This window comes from Diabrotica undecimpunctata, chromosome 5, assembly GCF_040954645.1.
Source record: "Diabrotica undecimpunctata isolate CICGRU chromosome 5, icDiaUnde3, whole genome shotgun sequence".
Lineage (NCBI taxonomy): Eukaryota > Metazoa > Arthropoda > Insecta > Coleoptera > Chrysomelidae > Diabrotica > Diabrotica undecimpunctata.
In genome coordinates, this window is record NC_092807.1 from 150,970,626 (window position 1) to 150,992,081 (window position 21,456).

Below are 21,456 nucleotides of genomic sequence, written 5' to 3' on the forward strand. Positions count from 1 at the left end.
AGGATGTAATAATGGAAGATGTGGGGACACACCACGACTATAGCTCCTACCATAAACCAGGAATTATGACTTCAAAAGTTGACATGGCAACAATAATTGAACCAGTCAATAGATGGAAATGGAAAGAAGCAAATTGGCCAAACTACAGAAGACAGCTAAACGAATTGGACACAAAAAGAGAATGAAGAAATCACGAGAAAAATCCAACAAGCAATTGAAAACAACATTTCAAAAGAATTTACTAAAAACAGAGGTCTAATACTTCCGAACGAGCTAAAAAGAAGTTATAAAAGAAAGAATCAGAACCAGGAGAGCATACTAAGGAAAATAAGAATAGAATTCAAGCTTTACGGAGATGGACTATTAAATGGCACAACTACATTAGAAAAGCAGAGGAAAACATTAGAAATTTATGGAAAATGCTACAAGCCAAAATGCCAGATACACCAGAAATTATATCATTAGTAGATAATTAAAATCGTAACCCAATTTTGTCTGTTTTTTTATAGCCTAGTCCCCTATGTTTCTGTTACTATGAATGTAATAGATGCACCATGTAACTTTCTTCGGAGTTCGTACTTAGTGTCCTAAAATTATGTTTTCCTAATGTATATAAAGTGGCAATTTTATTACATTTTACGATGCAACATTATAGTCATTGGTGACCAGGGTAGCCACGGCAAATACGACGATATTTTCTTTTTTTTTTCACTTAAGTGAAGATACTTGAGTAAAAATGGACGGTTCCAGTCAAATCATGAGTATAGAATAAAATAGAATAGAAATAGGAGCTTTATTGTCCCTGAAAATTGTACAACAATTTAAAGTTTACTGAAATTACATAAATCGTCAATATTACAAAATAAAAGATAATAAAACACACAATTCAATGCAAAATTTTAAATAAATTGCAAATGGCGTAATAAAAATTTTTTTTAAGCAATAGGTATATGATTGTGCTATAATTTAAATTGATATAAGTACTTGAAACCAAAATAAATACCTACATACTATTATAAAATTTAAAACATGTCTTATCGTTACACAAATATAGCAATAACTATAAATTAATACACAATACATCAAATACCGATAGAGTTCAAATAATGTTAATGACCTTGCATTGTCACTGACGTTAAAAATTCAGATAATATAATCAGCAACTATGATGCCTTAAAGAAGAAAGTATTTCTGATTTTTGTTTCCCCATACCCTCTAATCAAACAAATTGTTATGAAACCAAAAGCTAATCTGTTTGTTATTACAAATAAATTATTGACCTTGAATACTCTCAACACTACACAATTTCTTCAGTATATTACATTTTCCAGGGAAGGGTAAGTCCCCATTATGAAGTGCTTTTTAAAATATCCCAAATATTGTGATTTTCCAATTGAAAATCTTCCATATGGCGTATTTACCACTACCCAAAAAGTAAGTACTTTATTTTATTAATAATATTTCTAAACAAATTTACCAGTAAAAACTCTAAAGTCATTCAACGTGTTTAGTAGGTATCTCTGTAATTAACCTTAAAATTATAAAATTACAATATGTGACGTATAATGCGCAAAACTTGACGTAAATTGGCCAAATTTATTCAATTTTGTACTATTTTATTTTAATGGTCCTGCCTGACCAAAACTATAAATTGATGCTTTGTAAATAAAATAAACAAAATGTTTATCTTTATGTTAGGCAACAAGTAATACCTGTTAAAATATAAATAGCACCTACGAGTCGTTTTATCATCGGGATTTAACTTTGTTTTTTTTTCGCTTGGCGATTTTCCTTGGGAACGCACATATTGGTATTATAAATCAAATATTTACTATACTTGACATAAGGATTTCTTTAATTACAATATTTAGGTAAATTTACAGGTATATAAATAAAATAACTGTCATGAACACAGATTTAATTCATTAACAAAACTGACGTGTCAGTACATTTTTCCAGTTTTATTTATCATTTTAAAATCTATAATAACAAAAAATAGAACAATCTAAAAAACAGACTATTCTGGCGATGTATGCAAACGTATTTTGCTGGATTGGAGAATTTCGTTTCATTGTTTCTCGGAGAATGGCTGACAAAATTTGTATTTTCAATATGCCACTCACTTCTTCTAAAGGTGTCTATCTTCTAGTGATGTTGCCGACCATATTGACCATTTTATTCTAGGCACAGCAGATCAGTTGATGTTAGACCAGTCAATTTCTTAAGACTGGCCAGCCAGGATATGGGTACGTCTGCGTCCAGGGCCTCTCTTACCGTCAATCTTGCCTTGTAGAATCAACTGTAGAAGTCGGTATTAAAAAATCCGTGGTCAACTACTGCAGAAACGATAGTCTGTTTTGACTATTTGTTAACTATTGACTAAGGAGTTAAATAACAACACAATAAAGTTGATCCTAACAGTATTTAGCAAATTCGCAAATAAAAAAATCGTAAAAGGTATTTTTCTCACAGTTGTGAATAACTGTTGGGGGAGGTATGACAATAGGGTGATTGAGTGGGTATGAACAAATAAACGTGAATTGTTGGTCTTTACCTCCAGAAAAGTAGGCGGTACTTACTTTTTAATGTTTCTTGTCTTATATATTATCTCATATTTTACCTTTGCACAAAAAAACAGAAAACAATAATTAGGGCAGACTTGGGCAAAATGGCCACTCTAACGGAGGTTTATTTTTTTTTATTCAAAATAATGATTTTGAGATTACGCGTATACCTACCTTACATATTCAGTTAACCATCTATTGGTGTAGTACTATAAATATCATCTTGTATTTTTAAAAAATATTTTTCAATATGCTGCAAAATGGCCAGTTTGCCAATATGGATAGGGTAATTGAACTTGTGGATATTCAAAAGGTCGGCCTTCTATGCCTTCTTGAGCTAACTCAACTACGGGCTCTTCAGTTTGACGTGCTTCACGCTGTTGGTGATCAGGTCTAAGTTGTTAAAGAAGCATATCAGTGCATTCGGCAACAACCTAATTAGCTTCTGTGAAAACATCTTTGTTTAGTGGCACAATGCTGCTTTTACGAAATCCCTTTATTGTTGTGGCTGGGGTTGCTACCTTTAAACAACCTTCTCCAAGAAGTCGGCAAACTTGAAACTGGGTTACAACCCTCCCAGGGTTGTTTTCACATAGAGCTCTATTGTGAAGTTCTGCTTTTATCCTAAGTCTTGGGAAAATCACGAATGGCGAAATAAAGTTCTCTCCATCTGACATACACCCAACAAAGGTTGACAGCTGACCTCTTCCTGAGCTGACTCAGCCGATGTCAAAGCACCAACTTCGTCTCATTTGAGAGCGATAATCTGGGAACTCTCGGACTGAACTGTTATGAGTCCTGTCTCGTCAACATTGAAAACCATGTGGACATGGTGGAATTGCTTCTCTTGAACATTCTTAAGGATATTTAAAAACTTTGTCACATTATTTTAACTGAATTCCTGAGCTCTTGCTGTAGACGTCTGTTCTGGTTTCCTTAAACTAATTTCAGGGTGCCGATGTTTGAATCCAGCAACCCAGTCTAAGTCAGCAAATTTCTTGTTATGGTGTAGCTAGTCGTTATTTTCTCATCGGAAATTGGTTAGTGAAGTGTAGTTAAGGAAGAGATTGTTTCGGAAGAAATAGCTTGCGGCTTGTAGTTCTTCAAAGCCGGCAATTTTTTTTTGTGGAGAGGTGAGTTTGTTGAGTTAATCACCGATTTGTTGTGCTGTGTCATATGGAGGAGTTTTGTAAAGCAGCGTTACAACAATTTGACAATGTCTACATGGTTTTAAGCAGGAGCGTTTGAATCAGGAGTCCTAACTTCTCAAGATTTGTCCATTTTTATGTTCCATGGTCGTCCCAGACCATTTAGAGTTTGTGTGGGACAGTGTTTTTGATCCAATTCTAATCCCAAAAACTTCTTAAAGGAAATACCAGTCAGCGTGATAGGAAAGAAAAGCCTTTCTTTCCATCCAGCAAGAGGATTCTTTTAAAAGGCGCCCATTTCAAATAGTTTAGAAACCTTCTTGTGTGTGTTACCCAGGAAATCTATGTAAGTATTTTTCGATTTCTTTCTGTGTAGTTACCTCATCCAGTTCCTCTTTTATTCACTTACTTACGACCCAGCTCTCCAACCAAACCAAGAGTGGCCGTTCGCAAATGTTTCGTTTGGTTTGCTTACCCTATCTCCAGCCCAGTAATTGCTCACTTTCCACTTTCAACCCCCTATAAGTAATACCCGATGTGGTAGGCAAAAATTAAACCGCTATAATGGTTGAAATTCGGCATGCCAGTGCGTACAGCTAGGTTGTATACTAATAAGCGAGAATCTAAAATGGTGACAAAGAATCGTACCTCTAAATCCAGTACGTGTCGCATCAGTTCTGCTTCTTGTTCTTCTATCAACACAGCTCGGTACTTTTCCAGCCCTTTTTTGTTGCCTTTCGCATCAATATTCTTACCAAGGGCCCTCCTCTGTAGAGTATTTCTTGAAAATGAGAAAGTTTATGACAAAATTGAATAAGCCATTCCATCATTTTTAACAGCTTCAATGGCTCTCTGCATCAGAGCCGCATCTCATGATTAATGCTGGGTTTTCCTCTTGTGTTTGTAGACCATTGCCAAATCTAAAGTAGACCTATATAATATGAAACCGATTTATTAATTAATTATTTTTTTTACTGTTTGTTTTCTCTTGGTTGCTTCCCTTCTTCAATTATTTTATTAAAAATATTTGTTAATTTCTCGTTCCACACTTAATAATCCGTGTTTATTTTGCTTGTTAGTGATAATGTCTTCTCCTGGTGGTTTCGTACATATTCCATTTTGACACCTGAATATCTGTTTTTTCATTTTGACATTTTTTTATTTGTCTTGTAGATTGCCTTCAAATATTTTACACATTCTTCCAGTTTTATTGACCTGTTTACATTCTTGTATGATTCCTTTTTCGTTTCCATATTCGTTTTTTATAATTTGTTTTTATGATTTGTTTTCATATTATTTTTTGGAACGTATTATTTTGTTAATTTATTTTAAAATGATTTTATTTTGTTTTTAGCCTACTCCAAGAATTGGGGTGGCAATAGCTGACCTCATTTTAGATTTAAATGAGATTGCTCATTTGTTTACTGGTCCGGAACTCAGGAATCATCAGATTGTTTTTATGGAAGTAAGTATTTGATAATATTTTTTAAGTCAAAACATCTGAAAGGCAGCAAAAAAACTCAGAACAAACAAAGTTAGAGAAGCCAAGAGAAATTTATTAACTTATCCACTTAATAGGAATTGAGGTTTATAAGATTTTACCATTGATTTTTATGTATTTTGACCCCCTGAATCCGAATTTTTAATATGAAAATCCGAATTTTTAGTAAAAAAGAAAGTTCAAAGCCTGTAACTACAAACTACAAACTGGATCTTTTCGGAACCGATTTTTAGTCAGTTTACAGGAATTATTGTATGTCTATATCTAGTAATAATGGTAGACCATAATACTTATACAAGGAAATCTGAAAATGGAAATAGATTTAACAGAAAGCTTTATGTATATAAAACAGGCCAAAAAAGAAATTAAACTAAATTAAACAAAAGGATAGGGTCGAAGAGGAGATAGAAAAAATACCCAAAGAAGATGTCATATTTGTACTAGGAGACCTCAACGCCCAGATTGGAAAAGAGGACTTTTTACAACAAATTGCAGGAAAGCATACAATACACGAAAACACGAATGACAATGGGCAAAGACTATGTAACCCAGCAACAAGAACAAATTTGTTAATAAGCTCAACAAAATTTGAACACCCTAAAATACATGAGGTAACATGGAGGTCACCAGATCAGAAAACATATAGTCAAATTGATCACATAATGATTAATAAACGAAAACAATCGTCAATAAAAGATGTAAGAACGTTCAGAGGTGCCTGTGCAGATTCAGACCACTACATGGTCACAGCCACTATAAGACAAAAAGTTAAAATTGAAACAAAACAAAAAAACCAACATAAAAAGTGGAATGTCAATAAAATGAGTAATGAAGAAGTAAGAAAAAAATATGAAGAGGCAGTAACCGTTCAAATAAAAGAGAAATATAAAGCAGAAGATATAAACACAGAATGGGAGACGATCAAAAAATCAATAGAAGAAGGTGCAAATATGCAGATAGGTAAAAGTCAGGCTAAAACAAAAAACGGATGGTATAACCAAGAATGTAGAGAAATAACAGGAAAAAAAGTGCAAGCCAGAAATACATGGCTAAGAACAGATAAAGAGGAAGACAGAGAAGAATATGAAAAATTAAGAAGAAATGCTAAGAAAGTGATAAGGCTAAATAAAAGAAGATGGGAGACAAAAAAATGCAGGAAAAACAAAACAAAAAATACAAGGGCAAAACAAACGGAATAAAAAATAGAGAGGAAATAGTGATAATAGAGGACCAAGAATACAAGCAAGTATGGAGAGATTACTACAGAGAGCTCTTGACGGAGGAAACAGAAGAAGAAATGCATAACGAGGAGGAAACGGTGCACGAAGAAGAAGCAGATGAAGTAGATGAAGTAGACATCGAAATTTCAAAAGAACCAACATTAGAGGAATTGGATGAAGTAATACAGAGAAGCAAAAATGGAAAAGCCCCTGGTAAAGATGGAATTAATATGGAACTAATAAAATACGGGGGAAGGGAACTAAGAGGAAAAATACTGGCACTATTGAAAAATATATGGAAAGAAGAGAAACTGCCAGGGGACTGGAAGGTAGGGCAGATCATAACAGTACATAAAAAGGGAGACCAACAAATCTGTGAAAATTATAGAGGAATAACGTTACTAAATACAACATATAAAATATTGACATCAATAATAAAAAAGAGGTTATCAAAGATCACAAAGAAGACAGTAGGGCAGTACCAATGTGGATTCACAGAAGGAAGATCTACAATAGATGCAATACACACAATAAAACAAATAATGGAAAAAGCAAACGAGTATAAATTAGAACTGGAAATGTTATTCATAGACTTCAAACAGGCATTTGATTCGATTAAAAGGAACGGATTAATGATAGCACTTAAGAAATTAAAAATTCCACATAAACTCAGAAAATTAATAGAAATGAAAATGAGAACTACAAAAATAAGCATAAAGACACAAAGAGGAGAGACAGAGGAATTCATTATAAATAAAGGGATGAAACAAGGAGATGCTTTATCAACAACGCTATTTAATCTAGCATTAGAATATGTACTACGAAATATTAATAAAGGAAATCTCAGAACAAGAGGTGGTCAAATAATTGCATATACAGACGATATTGCTATTATTGCAAAGAATAGAAAAATAATGAAAGAAATGCTAGACGAAATAAGAGAGAAAGGGGAGGTAATGGGGCTAAGATTAAATCAAGAAAAGACAAAAATATTAAGATTAGGGAAAAAACCAATGAAAGAAAAAATCAAAATAGGAAGTTCTGAGTTTGAAGAAGTAGAATACTTCAAATACCTAGGAGTTACAATAAGTAAATCCGGAGAAAGGAAATCCGAAATAAAAGAAAAAATATTAGCAGCGAATAAAGCTTATTTTGCAAACAAAAGATTACTTAAAAGCAAAACAGTGACTAAAAAAAGTAAGATGAGCATTTATAACACCATAATTAGGCCAATATTATTATATGCAGGAGAAACAATGACGATGGTTAAAAAAGATGAAGAAGACTTAAGAATAGCAGAGAGAAAGATTATGAGAACCCTACTAGGACCAATCAGAACAGAGCAAAATGAATATAGAAGCAGAACAAATGCAGAAATTAAGGAAGAACTTAAGAAGACCTCCAAAGGGCAGGAGTCAGAGAATGGAGAGGAAGAACTAGAGACAGGAAAAAATGGAGAGATATTGTCAAGAAGATAAGATAAACAAAAAAGACTGATCCACTTAAGAAATAGGATCTAGAAAGCATTTGCGGTTTAACCCCACACTGGGGTGTATAGCCATTATATATATATATATATATATATATATATATATATATATATATATATATATATATATATATATATAAACAAAAGAAAGTAAGTATAAAATTAAAATAACCGTATCAACGTTAATAGGAATAATTGAAATATGTGAGACGATCAGAATGCAAGAAGCACTAATCGAGGTTAGGAATGAAGCAATTAAGAAAAACATCAGGAAAAACGAAATTGAGCCGAATTGCAAAGAAGATATTAAAAATACCTAAAACGGAATACCAAAGAATAGTATTAGAAATTTATTAAAAAAATAAATTAAAATGTTTAAGATTCGTTTGTTTTATTTTTGTTTATTTTACAGAATACATTAAACAGCTTAATGGCACTAAGTCCACAGGCATGGAAAGAAGCTAGGGAAACCATACAGAACCTTCTCTCTGAAAATAATACTATTTTACAGAATGATGTGGATTTGCGAAAAAGGTACTTTGTAGCTACATATCTTAAAACATTAATGTATAATAACATTTCTATTAATTTCAGAGCATTTGTTTCACAGTCTGAGGCGACTATGCACTTACCTGCCAGAATTGGGGACTACACCGATTTCTATTCCTCGATTCATCATGCCACTAATGTAGGAATTATGTTTAGAAGCCGAGAAAATGCTTTAATGCCCAATTGGAAACATCTACCAGTTGGTTACCATGGTAGAGCTAGTTCTGTGGTAATTTCTGGTACTTCAATCCATAGGCCTTATGGTCAAACGCTTGTAATGGATGGTAAGTGTGTTGTTAATAGTTTTCATACAGTTTGGGGAGTAATTTGTTTTTTAAATTGAATTAAATTTTTATGTAACTACATATAGTAATCTATGTTTAAATACCGTATTCTCATTTGTAGGTACAGATCCCGTGTTTGGTCCTTGCAAATTAATGGACTTCGAATTAGAAATGGCCTTTTTTGTTGGCGGTTCTAACAAATTGGGTGAACCTATAAAAATGGAAAACGCCGAAGATCATATATTTGGTTTCGTAATTATGAACGACTGGAGTGGTATGCTTTTTATATACATACCTTTTCAACCTGTCTTAATGCGATTTTTTTAGCGAGAGATATCCAAAAATGGGAATATGTTCCCCTTGGGCCCTTCTTAGCTAAAAACTTGGGTACTTCAATTTCCCCATGGGTCGTGACGACGTTGGCTTTGGAACCTTTTAAGACTGACAATTTTCCTCAAGATCCAAAACCGCTGCCATACCTTAGACATACTGACAAATTTAATTTTGATATAAATCTTCAAGTGGACTTAACTCGTAAGTATTTTTATTTCTTTTTACTCAAAACCTATATAAATATAAATAAATATAATGTAGTCAATGTAATGCAATAAGTATAAATATAATGGTAAACTTGTTGTAGGGGGTTAAAAGTTAAACCTGACACTTCGTCCCATCAACACTGAGACGTCAACTAAAAACCTCTCCTCTGTCACTCCAGACATCAGAATGGAAGGGCTGGTTTAGGCAAAACATCTCTCCGGATGCCCTGATATCACCCAATTCCCATTATTTCTCCCACACATTAATTGGAAAAATCACACTCACAGGAGCCACCTGCCTTAGCGAGGATGCCATCTCTCTCACGTCATATGCATTCTCTCCTATTCCTGCGACAGTTCGAACCACACCGAGGAGCTCCTCGCTTGTTTCAGAATTCTGTTGCGAGTTTCCTTTGCCATTGTTCTTTTTGAAGAAAACTGCTCTTTGATAAATTTGTGAATCCGTATCCACCACCACTCATTACTCATCATTTTCTCCACCATTTCTCTCACGGAATCAAACATTCTGCAGTTGCACTCTCTTTCAAACCTCTCTCTTCTCCCAACGCTCACACTCCAACATCGTATGTATCACAGTATCCTTAAGACTTCAGTAAAGACACTGAATGAAATGTGCCCTCCTACTCTGGGTAGGTAGCCTGTACATACTGGCGTTGAAGGGTGCGAAAAAGTGGACCTACTTGCCAATAGAGATGCAAAATAAACATTCAGAGGCCAAGAATATTTTATAAGCATAGTAAGAATCAGAACAAAAGAACAATTAAAATAATTGGACTGGGTGGAACGGATAAATGTAATCTCTGGTACAAACAAACGGGTCTAAAGAGGCACATGAACAAAATCGAACTGATAGAAAGTGCGCATTGTGTCATAGATTGTGTCAGGATGATGACGAAACAGCGGAGTACATTCTTTAACTATCCAGGGTTGAATAGGATAACGCTCAATGCATTTGAGCATTATCAACTCGAGCCCTACGACTTCGTGAAAGTGTCACCTAAGGCCATAATAGAATTTGTTAAGAGGTTGGACTGAAAGGACAACCCCAAGTTTTCTACGCATAACAAACAGCTACTCTACAAGCAAATATTGAAAACTGATTATACAGCGTTTCCACGTTAAGAAAATAACATTGCGGAGATAGGGCCATGTATTTCTTATGGACGATAGAAGCGCAGCGATGCCACGATGAACGCAAGCACGATTCAGGTTTGCATAATTTGTATTTTCGTTTTCACAGACATGAATTAAATTAACGTTTTTTTAACGTAATTAACCAAAAGTGCCCATTCGAAACAAGAGATGAAAAGTAGGGAAAATGATTTTAATTAAATAAATAGTATTTACAAAAGATAATTTTATTTTATCTTATTTTAATTATAATAACGACAGTTTATTTGTTTTTCGGTAAGAATATCATATACCATGAATCATAGAAATCAGTAGAAAATATTGCTTAGTTAAATCATGCACTTTGCCGGCTATTAAAAATTTAAAAGCAAATAAACGGACCGCTTGGAATGCATATATCTAATTACTAATTGCAACTTAAAATAATACGGTGTGCGTATGTCAGCGATTTAATACCGTTCTCTGAGACTACGACATAATGATAATAAGACTTTGTGGTTCTTCAGTTGATATTCTGACTTTACAGTTAAATGTTAATTGAAAATGGAAATTCGAAAAATATATCGACAATCTAGTAAACCGCATTCCTGAGAGTTTTGGCAATACTGATCTCCATAAGCCTAATGTTATTTTCTTAACGTGAAACGCTCTATAGATGTATGTTACTTAGCTTTGGAGCTGTGCCAGTAAAAGTAAAATTTAAGTTATTCAAAGATTCCAGAAAAGATATTAGGAAACAACGTGGATGCACCTTCGTACTATCATTAAGAGGTCTTCATAAAGCTTTAAATGAAAAAACTGTTGACAAGATCATATTCAAAGATGCCAGTAGTCATAAATAACATGGAAACGCCGAGGTTTTCCATGTTCTTGATAATACTCATCTGGTAAGAAGATTCAATTGAGCCTTTTAAATTAGTTTCGTAACTGTGATAGTTAAAATCGAAGTATTGTGAGGTTTTTGCAAATTAGAAATTACACGATAAGATAGACTAGTGGGTAGGATCTTAATCTTTAAGAAATATACATGAGTTAGTCTAGATCTAAAATTGCTTATTAATCATATTGGTCAGATTTTTCAAAATCAAATCTAATTACGCCTTTTATAGTAGTCTACTACTTTATTCTGATTGTTAGTCCCCCCACCATCAACTTTTGTGAGATTAATAACGTTTGTAAACTTTAGGAAGGATCGTTTTAAAAAGATTATGTATTTATTTTCAGCAAAAGGTGGAAATGTATCAACTACCGTGTGTCGTTCAAATTATAAATATTTGTACTGGACTCCTAAACAGCAACTAGTCCATCACACTATAACTGGTTGCAACGTCAATCCCGGTGATTTAATGGGTAGTGGAACAATCAGCGGAGAGGTAAAGTATTTATTTTAATAGAGAGCCCTCATGGTACAATGAATACACAAGGTATGATACATAATGTTCCAAAATCGGTTATAATATTTATCCTTTATAAAACATAGATATCCTTTATAAGACAAGTTTTAATTATCTTTTATTACACGTAGGTACAGGTTAATTAACTTATACTCCAGAGTTCGATATTTCAGATGTTTAAAAAGATACAGAAAAGTGGTAATGGAGGTACACAAAAGTTGTACGTATATATACCTACTGAACTAAACACAAAATCAAAATAAATAATGACAAAGTCAACTTTATTTATATCGAATGAGCTAGCTGGCCATCGAATATGAGTGTAGTGAGGGGAACACAATATTGCACAACATTTAAAATGCCATTTTTGTAATATTCACACATAAAATTATCTTGGTATTGTATATAATAATGATAACATTGTATATTTTAATAATGATAACATGATTTAACAAAGAAAAATATGTTATTTTGGAAGATGCTAAATTGATTTCCTCCGAAACAGATCTTATTGCAAATTGCATAGCAGGCTGAGGCTAGTTTCTTACTTAACAAATCGATATGAAAAATACATTTAAGGTTTCATGACTAATAATTAATAAAAATAAAGATTTAGACTTACGTCGTTGACCTAGAAGTAGTAAGAAGCTGCTCAACACACTTTTTGGACTCTCTGAGTTCGCCTCTTTGTACGCGTTTCTTTTGGTTGGTTAAAAGGGTAGCCGATGTTGATTTAGGCAAATAAAGACTAGGTACTGCCTCAGGTTTGAGTTTTAGACCCTTTTTAGAAACGTAATTTAAAAGTTCCTGTTGTAGATTTCTTTGGTAATCTTCAGTTTTAAAATGTGTATAACAAATTCTTGCAGTATTACAATTAAAATTATCCTATTTACAACAAGATATAATCCACAGTTTTCTGGTCACACTATCTTTAGGAAATGTATGAAACCTAAAGATTTTATCTTCATTGTCACTATTGCAACAAGCAATTGCACAGCGTACTTTGAAAAAGGTACAAAACCAGATATACAATGACAAATAAAAACTTTCAGTTTTACAAAAAAATACTATACAGTATAAATAAATAGTAACTAAACACCATTTGTATAAAGACACATATATTAAGCATATATCTAAATGATTTTTCTATTATAAAATAGATGACTCAGTCAGTATTGAGATACTTTAAAATATATTTATTATCTCATAACTTGCAATTTGCAATAGTCACCATTGATAACCGATATTTTTGTTGAACTTTTGTTTTTATACAAGCTTTCTGTCTTGCCGGTGTAAAGTCGTCTGAAGTCGATATTTATTGTGTTTTGCGTTTGAACTAATTTGTGTCTTATTTTCATATTATTATATTGTTTGATAAGTAAATTTTGCATATAATAATCGGTAGGTTATAGTAATGTGTATATTTTTTATTTTACTAAATTTCATTATAACTCATCTAAAATACCATATTGAATTGTAAAACAGATTTTTCTCTATTGTACTCCATTTTGTTTTTATTTTAGTAAAACTGCTTGGAAGTGAGTGACAGTGAATCAGAATAAGCAAATCTACTACTATTTACCTATTCACAGTATTTCCTCTGCAGAAAATTTTTAAATTTCAAGGGATTTGCATACAAAAAGAGAACTTATATTATTAGTATAAATGTATGAAAACAAAAATAAATATTTCGCCTGAATCTCTAGGAGAAGTAAAGGTTTTACGCTACTGAAAATATATTTTTTATTCAATTATAACCAAAACAAAACATTTAAAAAAAAATTAGATCACTTTTTAACCATAATTTCAAAATTAATGTGTACGTTAAGCTGTAATAATGGGTTCGAGGTGGTTCAGGCGATCTTAACTACGTCACACTCCTGGGCCAGCTGTCAAATGTCATGAGCAATATCATACCTTGTGTATTCATTGTACCATGGAGAGCCCTAATTATTATTGAATTATCTAACCTTCCTCGTAGTGAATACGTATTATTAAATTATAGATTTAAATGAGCGCTACGTAAAATTATATACATTCTGATATTTCCTTCTCAAAGTTTTTTTGACAATTGACATAATAATGGTCAGTTTAGTAGATGATTTAAAACAGAACTACAAAGCTGGGTGTTTTACTATGTTTCTTACCACAACTATACCGAAATATACATCAGTATGTTTATTTGTTTCAGACATCAGATTCATTTGGTTCGATGCTTGAACTAAGTTGGAAAGGTACCAAACCTGTTAGTCTACTAGATGGATCTCAAAGAAAATTCTTACAGGATGGGGACACAGTTACCATAAAAGCAGTATGTGAAGGACATAACTTCAATATTGGCTTTGGCACATGTGTCGGAACACTGTTACCTGCAAAAAATCTTACCTGGTAAAATGATGAATTGTATATTGTGTTAATAATAATAATATTGGTTCTCTATTAAATAAGTTCTAAGGCTACTTTATTTCGTTTATATTTTATCCATAACGGACTAAATAATTAAAGCGGTAACCTAAAGAACACACAAAATGGCATCACCGAGTCTAAACAAAAACAGTAAGCAACAGCCACAAAAATCTAAAATCCAACATCAAAAATGTTGAGAAGACCTATTACGAATACCTACTAAGAAATACTACACGAAAACATATTTAAAGCTTCTAACGAAAAACAAGAATAATACGGACAAACTGAGACAGAAAGAGTGGATATATGCCAAATGAAGTACAGTAATACCCCGACTTACGCTACCTCGACTTACGCGAATTTGGAGTTACGCGATTTAATTTTCTCGTCTATTCGTTTTTTGTTTGAACGCTGCGCAGTCAAGGCCAAGCGCCGGCGTTTGTTTCTGACTCCCTCCTCCCGCATTATTATTCGTTCAGTTTACAACAGGCACAGACATGTAGTGCGGAATCGGCGCGTATATACATAAGTTACGATTTTGTGTTTTTTTGTGCGTTGTGCGACGACCTGAGATATTTACTATAAGTAACTATGGCATCCAAAAGAAGTAGAACCGACTCTTTTGCTTTAAACAAGAAAAGAAAAACATTATCTTTGGAGTGTAAACCTAACATTATTAAAGACTACGAACGACGCAAAACTGAAAATTTGTGATTTAGCGAAGAAGTATGATCTACCGGAATCGACAGTCAGATCAATTACGAAAAGTAAAGAAAAAATTCTCGAAGCTGTGAAAAACGCTTAGTCTTTGAATTCAAGCATCATTCATAAACGGCATGGTATTATCGCTGAGATGAAAACATTGTTAAAATTATGGTGTGATAATCAGGTAAGTGTGAAAAATTGTCCTGTTGATCAGAACAAGGTGTGCTTTCAAGCTAAACAAATTTTTAAGAAATTAAAAGAAGGAGTTGGGGAGATGGCTAAAGATGAAACGTTTAAAGCTAGTAACGGTTGGTTCAGCCGGTTCAAAAGTCGCTGTAATTGGCATAGCATTGCAGAAAGTGGAGAGGCGGCAAGTGCAGATAAAGAGGCTGCATCTCTCTATCCAGAGAAACTCAAAGCTATGATAGATGAAGGTGGCTATACCAGCCAAACCTTATTAAACTTAGATGAAACTGGCCTGTTTTGGAAAAAGATGCCTAAAAGAACTTTTATTGCGCGTGAAGAGAAAACTTTTCCAGGTTTTAAGGCCGCCAAAGGTTGATTGACAGTGATGCTTGGTGCAAATGCAGCAGGTGACATTAAATTAAAACCTCTCTTAGTTTATCGCTCAGAAAATCCAAGAGCATTGAAAATCAAATCTAAAGCTGGTTTACCCGTGATTTGGAAGTCGAATCGTAAAGCTTGGTTGACGGCCTCCCTTTTTGAAGACTGGTTTGGTCATCACTTCATACCTGAACTCGAACGTTATTGGCAGTCTAAACAAATCCCGTTTAAAGTGAAGCTATTAATCGACAACATGCCAGGTCATCTTCCTGCTACTTTAACTAGTTTCGACCCACGTGTGAAAGTTGAGTTTTTGCCACCAAATACAACCAGCTTGCTTCAACCGATGGACCAGAGAGTTATCAAAACATTCAAAGCTTAGCACACGAGACGATCGTTTGCACATCTGTATAAAGCTATGAGACAAAACAACGAGCTCTCTGTTAAAGAATTTTGGAAATAATTCAACGTTTTAGAAGCAGTGAGAATCATTGGAGAATCTTGGGATGAAATTTTAACTGGCGTCTGGAAAAAACTCTGACCATTTTTTTTTTCTCCACTGAGACTCAGGCGGAATCAGTGCCAGGGCCTGATGAAATTTGCAATGTGATCAAAGACGTTGTCGAACTTGGTAGACAAATAAATTTAGAAGTGGATAGTGATGATGTTCGAGAGCTGTTGGATTCACACAATGAGGAGCTTACAATTGATGAGCTCATAACAATGCGTGTACAGGAGGAAGAAATTAATAATCATGATTCTTTGGACCCAGTTCAATTAGAAGATCAAATGACAGTTGGAAACTTGACAGAAGCCCTCAGTTCGATTGAAAAAGGGTTAACCATTTTGGAAAGCATAGACTCCAATGAAGAGCGTATTTTTGTTACAAAACATGGAATAAAAAGAATACTAGGATGCTACGAGGAGATATTACGGGAGAAGAAAAAATCATTGACTCGTCAGACGACTTTGTTACAATTTATGAAACCTTCTACATCAAAATAACTTCGGATTGTGTTTATACACTTTATTAATTTAGTTTGTCATATTATCTAGAATTAGATTGTACTAATTATTTCCTAAATTAATATTTTATTTAGTCTCCAGTCCCACTTACACATACTTTGTATGTCTTTATATGCAAAATTGTACCCCGACTTACGCGAATTCGACTTACGCAGATAGCGCTCAGTCCCACCTATCGCGTAAGTCCGGGGTATTACTGTATTTCAATATTAAGCTATGATTTTCGTTGTATATATATATATATATATATGGTTTCAGTTGTTTTCCGGGTTTGACTCCGCGTTAAATATTTTTGGTTTTTAGAAAAACCATTGTTTTGACGACGTTTCGGCAAGGTCACACTTGCCATTGTCAAGTCAGATTCTGCTTCGTCTTGATGTTACAGGTGAACTGATTTCTCGGTCGCTGCACGCTGAGTTTAAATATCTTGTTGCGCTTCTTGTCATTGGTCCTGTGCGCAGAGTGGGCGTGGTCTTCTTCGCTATTTTAATTTTTACGTTTTTCTGCAGAATTGTTTTCCACGTATTTGGGAGTCTTTGGGCATCATCTCTGGTGTTTAAATTTTTCGGATGTTTTTCGATCTCTATGGCTTCTCTGATTACACGTTTGGCCTTATTTTCGATGTTGGCTAGCATTGTTGTTCCATTTAAGTCTATTTTATGTCCTGTGTTTATGACATGTTGTGCTAGGGATGAAGTTTTTTCTTTTCTTTCGATGGCGTTTCGATGTTCTTCGCGTCTAACCTGTATCCTTCGATTTGTTTGTCCGATGTACGATTTATCGCAGTCTTCACACGGGATCCTGTATACGCCTTGATTTTCTAATGCAACTTTTGTTTTTGCTGATGGTAATATGGTTGCTATTTTTCTGTCGGTGTTAAAAATAGTTTCTATTTTGTTTTTTTCTTAGAACTCTGCTGATTTTGTCTGTCGTACCCTTTATATAGGGCAGGATAGTTTTACCGACTGGTTTTTCTTCTTTTTCTGGATCTTTGCTGTTGTTTCGGGATTTATGTGCAAAGATCCAGAAAAAGAAGAAAAACCAGTCGGTAAAACTATCCTGCCCTATATAAAGGGTACGACAGACAAAATCAGCAGAGTTCTAAGAAAAAACAAAATAGAAACTATTTTTAACACCGACAGAAAAATAGCAACCATATTACCATCAGCAAAAACAAAAGTTGCATTAGAAAATCAAGGCGTATACAGGATCCCGTGTGAAGACTGCGATAAATCGTACATCGGACAAACAAATCGAAGGATACAGGTTAGACGCGAAGAACATCGAAACGCCATCGAAAGAAAAGAAAAAACTTCATCCCTAGCACAACATGTCATAAACACAGGACATAAAATAGACTTAAATGGAACAACAATGCTAGCCAACATCGAAAATAAGGCCAAACGTGTAATCAGAGAAGCCATAGAGATCGAAAAACATCCGAAAAATTTAAACACCAGAGATGATGCCCAAAGACTCCCAAATACGTGGAAAACAATTCTGCAGAAAAACGTAAAAATTAAAATAGCGAAGAAGACCACGCCCACTCTGCGCACAGGACCAATGACAAGAAGCGCAACAAGATATTTAAACTCAGCGTGCAGCGACCGAGAAATCAGTTCACCTGTAACATCAAGACGAAGCAGAATCTGACTTGACAATGGCAAGTGTGACCTTGCCGAAACGTCGTCAAAACAATGGTTTTTCTAAAAACCAAAAATATTTAACGCGGAGTCAAACCCGGAAAACAACTGAAACCACATATAGCTCCCGCGGAAATTTCAAATTCAATATATATATATATATATATATATATATATATATATATATATATATATATATAATATATATATATACTTTATATATATTTAATAAAATAAAGTGATTTATTTTATGTCGAAGTCACTGGTGATAGAGTAATGGAAAAGAAAGAAAATAAAAGGCAATACGAAACAAATTATTGACAAATTAGATGCCATACATTTAAAAATGAAAAATATGGAGGAAGAAAAGAAAAAATTGAACAAACAAGAAGCTCAAATTCAAATACTAGAGAGACGCGTAATACACAAGAACCTTGTAATTAAATTTATCAATGATAACAAAACGAAGGCGAAAATGAAATGAAAGAAAATATAGCAAGAGTAATGCAAAAAATTGGTGTAGTTGTAGATAAAAACCACGATATACACAACCTATAAGGATTATCCCAGGAATGTACAGGAAGAAAGAAAATTATTAATTCGTCAGTTAATGAAGCAAGAAACAAAGCACAACAGGATGGTGATGGGAGATTGGGATGACAGAAGGTAGAATATGAAGAACATGTAAACGAAAGCAATAGTCAAAAAAAGACAGCATGCGAGAGGTCATCTGAAAAGAATAGATTTGAAGAACAAATAAGTAAAATACCAGGACAGGTAGTCAAAAAAAACAAATAGGTAGTACTAGAACAGAGGAAAAGTGAAGGTAGGTTGAAAAATCATTAACAAGATCATTTATAAAAAGTTTCTAGGAAAAATAATAAAAAACAAGAGAACATATTTAATAAAATAAACCATTAAGTTTGTAGGAACATGGAATGTGAAGGTAATTTATGAAGCAGGTTTCTGTATTAATGATAACTTCTGGATACTTAATGATAAATGCAAAAGGATAAATGCATAACCTCGTCATTGTTTCTCTTTAAGAAACAATATTAAAAAGAAATGACAGAAAATTCTTTAATATTTAAAAGTGGTAGGGATAATAGGATGCTAGGAAATGGTTTCATTATAAATGAAAGGCTTAGAGCATCAATAGTGGAATTTCGGCCAGAAACTGATGAAATGTTATGATGATGTTGAAATGTTAAAATGATATTTGCGAATAAGAGGAAAATATCAAAAAATAGGTATTGTAAACTTGCATGCACCATCTGAACAAAAAATATCGTTGTAAAGGGGATAAGACAAACACATAATATCCTGTAATTATGGCAGACATCACCTTTATTAAAGAGACTAAGAGGACGAGCTGCAGTCTAAAATACAGTTTACAAGCTTATTGAATCAGAAGCCTTGCCTCCTGTTTTATGAAAACACTTGTAAAGATTGTGAATGTCATAAGATCAAATAAACTAAACAACAAAGAGTTTCAAGAATTTTTTAAAGAACTTATGTCGCAATATGGGGACAATCTTTACCACACAGAAGTGAGATGGCTGAGTAAGGGTAAAGTTTTGGAATGGTTCTTCAGCATTCGACATGAGATTACTCTGTTTTTGGCTACAAAGAATAAAGAGTTTCCTGATATTCATAATTTTAGTTGGTGGCTTCAAGTAGCGTTTCTCACTGATGCAATGAGCATTATGAATGAAACATTGACCAAATTGCAAGGAGACTACAATAACATTGTAACGAAAATGATGAGTATTGTGTTTTCACTGGAGCAGAGGCTAAATATGTATATTGAAGAATTGTCATCATCATCATCAGTGGTGCTACAGCTCTAGTTGAGCCTTGATCTTCCCCAGTCTATTTCGCCAGTCGTTTCTGTTCATCGCCAACCGTTGCCAATTTGCTGCGCCGATTTTCCTTGCGTCCTCGTCCACACCGTTCCTCCATCTAAGTCGTGGCCTGCCTCTACTCCTATTTCCCACTGGGACCGATAATAGAGTTCGTCTGGGTGGGTAATTTTCATTTGCTCTTGACACATGTCCAGCCCATCTAAGCCTACCTATTTTTATGAAGGATATTACATCTCTACCATTTACTATTTTTTTATACTTCTCGTACAATTCGAAATTATATCGCCTTCTCCAAATACCATTCTCACAGAATGCGCCCATTATTCTTCTTAGTATCTTCCTTTCGAAGACGAGCAGAAGATTTGCGTCTGTTTTGGAGATGGTCCATGTTTCTGACCCTTATGTCAGCACTGGTAGGATGAGTGTTCTATATATTATTAGTTTGGTTTTCTGGCTTAAATTTCTGTTTTTTAGCTGCTTGCTTAACTATTAAAGAATTGTCAAATGAAGATTATTCTAGCTTTCCTTCCGTTAAAGCACTGTTTGATGAACATCCAGATGAAAGTCAATAGATTTCTGACCTACTGAAGCTGTTAGCAGACATAAAGGATGAAATGTCTGTGAGGTTTAGTGACTTCAGGAAGTTCCAAAAACCATTTCGCTTGGTGGAAAATCCATGGGCAATAACAACAGCAAATCTAGCTCATCTTTCTATTTTTGGATACGAAGCTAGAGATTTGAAAAATGAGTTAATTGATCTTCAGAATGATACAGAGCTCAAAAGTATTTTTGAAGAAAAAAAGAATGAAAAGGCTGACTATAAGTTTTGGGAAGCAGTGGAAAAGCAGGCAAATTTCCTAACTTAATTGACTGTGCTCAGAAAATTGTGTGTATTTTTTCATCTACATATGTCTGTGAATCTACATTCAGTAAGCTGAAGTTCATAAAAATCAAGTACAGATCTAGCCTAACTAGTGAGAACGTTGAAAACATTTTGAGAATTTCAGTTTCTTTCCAACCTGCTAACATAGATGCCATTCTAGAGAGCTGTGAAAGATTTTGCCCGTCGACTTCAAAGAATTCAGGACTTGACATTCCTGGAGTTAAGTAAAAGACATTTTCCTTCGTTTAACATATAAAACAGTCCATATAATTTATAATTATATTGTTTTTACGTAACTTGTAATAAACTTATGTTATAGTCATATAGTTTTAAAGTTATTTCATACCACCACTTATACTTGCGACCCTGAGGAAAATTTCATTCAAACTATTAGGCTCTCAAACCTGATTTAGAGCATGTCGTTGTACTAGCAAACAATTTCTATGTGTCCATATTTATCAGCCTTGCCTTTTTACAAAAATCCAGTGTTAAGTTGATCTTCTTTTTTCAAAGCAAATCGAATA

At 33.8% G+C, this 21,456-nt stretch overlaps 1 protein-coding gene across 1 annotated transcript; it reads left to right on the forward strand.

Annotated features, from left to right (window-relative positions):
• Positions 1-1,192: 1,192 nt before the first annotated feature.
• Positions 1,193-14,299, forward strand: Faa (fumarylacetoacetate hydrolase). The gene is made up of 8 exons (XM_072533015.1): positions 1,193-1,434; positions 5,067-5,177; positions 8,335-8,456; positions 8,517-8,755; positions 8,877-9,029; positions 9,083-9,289; positions 11,671-11,819; positions 14,032-14,299. The coding sequence occupies exons 1-8, from the start codon at positions 1,351-1,353 to the stop codon at positions 14,230-14,232; spliced, it is 1,266 nt and encodes a 421-aa protein (XP_072389116.1). The 5' UTR covers positions 1,193-1,350; the 3' UTR covers positions 14,233-14,299.
• Positions 14,300-21,456: the final 7,157 nt, after the last annotated feature.